This window comes from Cynara cardunculus (assembly GCF_001531365.2).
Source record: "Cynara cardunculus var. scolymus isolate 2C chromosome LG 17, CcrdV1, whole genome shotgun sequence".
Taxonomy (NCBI): Eukaryota; Viridiplantae; Streptophyta; class Magnoliopsida; order Asterales; family Asteraceae; genus Cynara; species Cynara cardunculus.
Window position 1 is genome coordinate 9,098,727 of NC_037544.1, and position 7,535 is coordinate 9,106,261.

A 7,535-nucleotide genomic window follows, 5' to 3' on the forward strand; every position below is an offset into this window, starting at 1 on the left:
TCTTGCCACGTTTCAAAAACTTGAAGAATAAAGTGGTCGTAACAGACACGGGTAAAATTAATGAGTCTCCCGAGATGAAGTCAAGGTCAACCGGCCATAGTCCATTACTCATGCTTTTTTTTCCCTATACCAACCCATGCTTATATATATATATATATATATATGATATATACCCTCTATTCTTACTTTTACATCTGGGTTTTGAAGCTCCTAAACATTTTAATAAGACCATATGATCAATGATAGTTTAAAATATTAGCCAACAATGTAACATTTGGCCTACAAATACCTGCTTCTATAACCTCATTACCGTCACACTCAATCCACCAAATCTGAATTGGTAGCTGAATCGAAACAGGCACTCGAAATGGGTAATCAGCCGACGACGAGGATAGCGGAGGATCGAAAGAAGACGATCAAAGGAAGAGTGGTGTTGGAGAAGAAGAACTTTTTGGTGTTTGAAGTCACTGACTTAGGCGCATCGTTTCTTGATCGAGTTCATGAGTTACTTGGGAAGAACATCTCTTTCCAGCTCATTAGTGCAGATCATCATGAATCCTCCGGTACGTCTTTCGTCCATCTCGGATTTCTTCGTTATCGTAAATTTGCATTATAAGTAACAAAGTCTGTTTTTAGAACAACATATATGTATAAATAAATATAAGACTAGACTGTTTAATATGACTTCAATTTATAAGAACAAATGATGTATGTCGTATGTTACATTTACAACCAGTTGAAGTTTGACTTTGCAGATATCGGTTTGTCCCATACTCGATCCCATGCTTCTCTATCATTTTCTTTCATCGCTTTTAGTTCTAAATTGCATGAAAACAGCCTTCATTAAATTTAATTTAGTATATAATAATAACCGATATATATATAGACTTAATATCATGTGAAACTATCGTGTTTTTGTGAGACCCGTAAGATCACTTTTTTTATACTCGAAACTTTACAGTATATATATTACCTGCTTTTTTATTTTAATCGGATGTTGATGGGTTTGATTATTTTAATTGGTGGTCATAATTAAGTCTTGAAAAATAAGACTATATATTTTTTGTTTTATTTAAAAAAATAAATATGTCAATAAGTAGTGAACCACCTTTGATTTATACATTTTCCACTTAAATTGCTACCTTCTTGTAATTTGTATTTAATCCAATCCCAGAGTTCAAATTATAAAAAAAAAATTGGTTTTATAGGAATTGAAAAAATCCAAATATTTTATAAGACTTAAATTTATTGAATCATATGATAAAAGATCTTATATGAAAATGTTACAATAAGTTTATAGTGGACGTTTTTAACACATTACAACAAAATTGGTTTTATAGGACGCCTAGATTGTTTAAATGTCCTAATACAATACTTCACATAACTTATGTTTGTAATATAAAAACTTGTTTTTGTGGACGTAGAAGGAAGCAGGTTGAGAGGAAAGCTTGGGAATCCAGCCATCTTAAAAGACTGGTTTACCAAAATTGCCCCTCTCAAGATCAAGGAATTGACGTATGAAGTTAGCTTTGATTGGAACGAAGAGATGGGAATTCCAGGGGCATTTATGGTAAAAAATAATCACCACAGTGAATTTTACCTCAAGACCCTCACTCTAGAAGATGTTCCTGGCCATGGACAGCTCCATTTTGTTTGTAATTCATGGGTTTATCCTTCCAAACGTTACATAAAGGATCGCATTTTCTTCGCCAATAAGGTATTAGCCTTATCTTTGCTGTTTCTAAAAAGACATATTTGATTTATATTTTCAACTATCCCCAAAAAGGTTCTATTGATTCAAAAGTGATCTATTGGGTTTACATAAATCATTCCGTTACAACACTTAAACATTTTAGGTGTTCTATCAACAGAATTTTGTTTTGTTGTGTTGTGATGATATCTAAGCCAAGGGGTCTGCCAATATAGTCTCGACACTGTGTGCAACATGTACCGGCTCGTTTCGACACTCTGTGACAATCTAGGCCCGTCTAGCCTCATTTGAAGGGGCCATGTCAGTGGTTTCTTACCATTTAAGGAATTTACACTTTAGGACAATCTTTGTCCATCTAGCTAGTGACTGAACTGGGACCATTTCTCTTTTACATATGTTCAAACCTCGTTTCTCTTCTAAATAGCTCTTTTCAAAATCTCATAATCTAACGGGCTTACCACGTAAATCACTGCCTCATTGGACATATTGTTAATTCGTAGGCGTATCTGCCTGGTGAAACTCCCGAATTACTACGTCCGTATAGAGAAGAAGAATTGGTCATCTTGAGAGGTACCGGATCCGGGATGCTCCAAAAATGGGATCGGGTTTATGATTATGCATTCTACAATGATTTGGGAAACCCCGATGACAATGTAGAATCTGCCCGACCAGTTCTTGGAGGGTCTTCTGAGTACCCGTATCCTCGTAGAGGGAGAACAGGCAGGCCACCAACCAAATCAGGTTATTTAAGCTATATACGATTTTTTGTATTTAAGGTTTCTCTTTTGATAACTTTGAAGGGATTATCAGTGGAGTGGCCTTGACTTTTGACAGATCCTAAAACTGAGAGCAGGCTTCCAACATTCTTCAAGGGTTTAGAAATATATGTTCCAAAAGATGAGCAATTTGGAGCCTTGAAGCTGTCTGGTTTCCTTGGTTATGGGCTGAAATCCGCTGTTCAATTCTCTGTCTCTAAGTTCTGGGCTCAGTTTGATGGCACTCGTGATGAGTTCGACTCTTTCGAAGATGTACTCAAGATTTACGATGGAGGATTAAAGCTGCCCGATGGCGTTCGTGAAAAATATCGCAACATCCTTCCTTTGGAAATGTTGAAAGCACTTGCTCCATCAGATGGTGAGGGACTTGCCAAATTCCCTAAGCCCCAAGTTATCACCAAAGGTACCAAATCTCTATCTCACACCAATAAGATTGGGTTTATGTATACGACATCAAAAATTAATGTCAAAGTGTTTTAATAGACTGTTTTATAGGACTTAAAGGTCTATAGAACCAAAAAACTGTAATATGTAAAGTGTTGTAACAAGTTTATCGGACGTTTTAACAAGTTTTTTAAAACAAAGTGATGCTTTAGGTTTTTCACGGAACATTTTTGAGAAGTCTCATATGAGCACGTCTTTTTATAGAGCATTTTAATAATGTCATAAAAAATTGATTGGACGTTTTACATTAAAGGTACCATAAAAACTTGTTTAAATGTCTAAAACATCCTATAAACTTATTGTAACGATTTTACGTTGGATGCACAAGAGCTTGATCCTATAAACTTAAGTGTTATAAAACATTCTATTAGGACGCTTAAAACATTTTTGGCATCCTATAAACCCGATTTTGTTGTATTGTATAGGTTGTTATGTTTCTTTCACGCATGCTAAGAATCACCATTTGTTATTTATTTAACCTTCTATGTTCTTTACTCACGAGATATTTCCAATGGTATCGGATCAGATGACAAATCTGCGTGGAGGAGCGATGAAGAATTTGCAAGAGAAATGTTGGCTGGAGTCAACCCCGTTTGCATTCGTCTACTCGAAGTAAACTCATATAGCTTATAATCATTCATTTGTGAATATACATGGTTGTTTTTGCTGTCCTATACACGTTTGATGAGTTCTTTGACTTTTACTTGTAGGAGTTTCCTCCAACAAGTAATCTAGACTTGGAATTATATGGTAACCAAAACAGTTCCATAAAACCTTCCCACATTGAGCAAAATCTAAATGGTTTACAAATAAAGGAGGTAAGTTTAATTTAAACCCAATAGCTAGTTAATTCACATGTGAATGATCATTAGAAAGTTCAGTTTATAAAATTCGATCGTGCAGGCAATCAAGTCGAACAGACTATTTATACTCGACCACCATGATTCGCTGATGCCATATGTGAGACGAATAAATGCAACACCTACCAAGATTTACGCAACACGAACCTTGCTATTTTTGCAAAAAGATGGAACTCTAAAACCATTGGCAATTGAATTGAGCTTGCCTCATCCTGACGGAGATCAGCTCGGCGCCATTAGTAAAGTGTACACTCCAGCTAAACACGGAGCGGAAGAGTCTGTTTGGCACTTGGCCAAAGCATATGTAGCCGTGAACGACTCTGGAGTCCATCAGCTCATAAGTCACTGGTAGAAGCATTGAAATAAAAATCTATTGTTCCAAATTTCATGTCCACCAATCACATAAAACCACATTATCATCCATTTATGAAGTAATTGGTAGGACAGAAATAAGACGAGGGAATTTTGAGTACTTCTCTAGAAATGTGAACCTTTTTGTTACCAACATTTGATTTGTATTTCACAGGTTGAATACGCATGCTGTTATTGAGCCGTTTGTGATTGCAACAAATCGGCAACTAAGCGTTCTCCACCCGATCCATAAACTTCTTAAACCTCATTTTCGGGATACGATGAGCGTCAACGCCTTTGGAAGGCAAGTCCTGCTCAACGACGGAGGTCTTGTTGAGAAAACGGTGTTCCCAGGGAGATATGCAATGGAAATGTCATCTTTCATATACAAGAATTGGGTGTTAACTGACCACGCACTCCCCGTTGATCTTGTCAAGAGGTACATGGTTCATCTAATCTCGATATATTTAAATTAGGACTACTAACAAGATTGCTTTATAAGATGTCAAATATGTCTAAATGTCCGAATGCACTGTTTTATATGACTAAATTACACTATAACAAAATCGGCTTTATGGACACCAACAATGTCTTGTACTTAAGTTTATAGGACCAAACATTTGTATGTCCTTAAGGCACTGCAATCTTAAATTTATATGACGGCTGAGGACGTCTTAAAAAGGCTTTCAAGGACATCTTTGGAATAAAGTGCCCTAGTAGCCCCGTTTATTGGACACTATTTGAAAAAAGAATTGTCTTATAAAATGAGTGTCGTGTAAATAGGTGTTTTTATAGGACATTTCTCTAAAGTCTCCTATAAACAGGGCCGGTCCTAAGATTTTTGATGCCCCGTGCGAAAATAATAAAAAAAGCCCCTAAGTCTATTTTTTAAACAACGAAACATGCGACTTTTAAAGAGTTTGGAACATAGTCAAGCTAAGTATCTCATCTCCATGTTGATTTACTCAAAAAGTTACAGGTGTAACAATTAAAGTCTTAGGGCCTATTTGTTAGGAGCTTAATAAGCTTAATGAGACTAACAACTTATTCACTCAACTATGCATGATTGTTTCGTAGTGACTTATTCAGTAAACTTTTAGGGCCTAGGGGGAGCTTTATATAGAAAGCCAAGTTTTCTTTTCTAAACATGTCTCTCCCAACTAAAGAAACGCTCCTTACATCTATGAAAAAACTCTCACAAACAAAAACTTTTCCAACTTATACAAACAGATTAATCCATACAAACAACTTTATCCATACAAAACTTAATAAAAAACCAATCAAACGGCCTCTAAACCTAATGTGGTAATGTCAAACCTCAAAGTAAACAAAAGCCAAAAGAACAATGATAAATTGTAAAATTCATAATCTTTGTTACTGTGCATTGTAAAGAACAAGTGCCCAATAATTAAGATAATATCACAATATGTTGTTAATGTTGTGGAGCGCACTCCACCCATGTTGATACGGTGATGTGCTCATGTGCATTGCAAATTTCAATTCTCGGATATTTTAATATGCAAAAGGAAGACTCATTATCAAAATGACAAAAGCCCCTTAGCCCCTTAGCCTAGTAGGTCGTTAACCCACACGATCACGCATGACACAACTTTATGATAATCAGTTAGAAATTTAGATTTTTTTTAGAAAAAGATTTAAAGATTCATAAAATCATAATATGACTCACACAACAACTCGGTAAGTTTAATCAATAGTAGAAATCAGTCATTCAAGATTTTTCATCTTTGATTTTTTGAATCTAATTCCATGACCCTTAATCGGCTGGAAACAAAACTCAATGCCTTGAAAATCGAAATAGTCGAACTTTGAAGAAAACAATAGAAATTAGATTGAGTTGTTGGAATGATGGCGCTAACCTATTCACGATGTGCATTCAGTATCCATCATTACTGGGCCTTGGGCATGTTTTTATAGTTAAAAGCTGAATTGTCCAATTTCCAAATTATTAAACACAAAACTAGTAATAGATGACAACTTGATGTCCCTTAATTTGATGCTCTGTGCGACCGCACGGACTGCACGTGGCTAGGGCCGGCCCTGCCTATAAAAGACTAATAGGGCACTTTGTTTTAAAAGTGTCCTAAAAAGTTTGTCAAGACCCTCAACAGCATTTTACATTTTACGTACTTCCTACAAAACATTATTAGATTAATAGATTAGACAAAGAAAGGTATGATCCTATATACTTAGCCGTTTACCGGACACTTATTCGGTAAGCGTTTACTGGTAAAATTTAACATTATTATTTATTTACCAAATAAAATTTATTCCGCCAAAATGACATCGTATGCAAAAATTTACCTGGTAAGCACTTACCATGGTAAGAGTTGTCGTCTTCACTTACTGGGTAAGACTCTTAGTCCTTGTCTCGCTTTTACCGGGTAAGTTTCTTGGTCTTTATCATATTCATCCGGTAAGGTAATGTGACTTGGTAAGCGCTTAGTAAACGGCCCTTTAGTCCTACTAAGTAGTCTATTCGGAAACTTGAACACTTTTATAAACTCGATTTTGTAACAGTATTAAGTTTAAACTTGTGATGATGCATTCTAAGCAGTACAATATACTAACACATGATTCTGTATGTATATATATAGGGGAATGGCAATTGAGGACTCAAACTCTCCCCATGGGCTTCGTTTACTGATTGAGGATTACCCATATGCTGTTGATGGTCTTGAGATTTGGTTTGCCATCAAAACATGGGTTGAGGACTACTGTACCTTCTACTACAAGAATGACGAGATGGTTCTAAAGGACCTTGAACTCGAATCATGGTGGAAAGAACTTATAGAACAAGGACATGGCGACAAGAAACACGAGCCATGGTGGCCAACACTCGATTCTTGCCATAATTTAATCGATACTTGCACTACAATCATATGGGTAGCTTCTGCTCTTCATGCAGCAGTCAATTTCGGTCAATATTCTTACGCTGGATATTTCCCGAATCGTCCAACCATAAGCCGTCGTCTTATGCCTGAGCCACACACCAAAGAGTACGATGAAGTTGAAGAAAACCTAGATAATGTGTTGCTGAAAACGATGACTGCTCAGCATCCAGCACTTATGGGCATATCGTTGATAGAGTTATTATCGAGGCATCCATCGGATGAGGTTTATCTTGGACATAGAGAACCCAATTGGACGATGGATTTGGAACCTTTGAAGGCATTCGAGAAATTTGGGAAGGAGTTGAAAGACATCGAGGAGAGAATTGAAAAGAGGAACGGTGATAAAAGTAGGAGGAATAGGGTTGGAGTAGTTGATGTACGTTATACTCTTCTGCAACCATACAGTCAAGAGGGACTTACAGGAAAGGGAATCCCGAATAGTGTGTCGATATGAAGCACTACGTATCTTCATCAAACAATA

General features: G+C 36.4%; 1 protein-coding gene across 1 annotated transcript; it reads left to right on the forward strand.

Moving 5' to 3' along the window:
- The first annotated feature begins 367 nt into the window (after positions 1 to 367).
- LOC112499841 (probable linoleate 9S-lipoxygenase 5) lies at positions 368 to 7,535 on the forward strand. The gene is made up of 9 exons (XM_025103117.1): positions 368 to 563; positions 1,425 to 1,717; positions 2,212 to 2,452; positions 2,546 to 2,890; positions 3,458 to 3,543; positions 3,642 to 3,749; positions 3,835 to 4,139; positions 4,318 to 4,581; positions 6,758 to 7,535. The coding sequence occupies exons 1-9, from the start codon at positions 368 to 370 to the stop codon at positions 7,506 to 7,508; spliced, it is 2,589 nt and encodes an 862-aa protein (XP_024958885.1). The 3' UTR covers positions 7,509 to 7,535.

What these genes read in the sequence shown, in the direction of transcription:
- LOC112499841 (XM_025103117.1), top strand. Translation starts at nt 368, where the DNA reads ATGGGTAATCAGCCGACGACGAGGATAGCGGAGGATCGAAAGAAGACG. An exon ending in GCATTTTCTTCGCCAATAAG is followed by an intron (nt 1,718 to 2,211) that starts GTATTAGCCTTA and finishes GTTAATTCGTAG; the next exon opens with GCGTATCTGCCTGGTGAAAC. An exon ending in TTTGCATTCGTCTACTCGAA is followed by an intron (nt 3,544 to 3,641) that starts GTAAACTCATAT and finishes TTTTACTTGTAG; the next exon opens with GAGTTTCCTCCAACAAGTAA.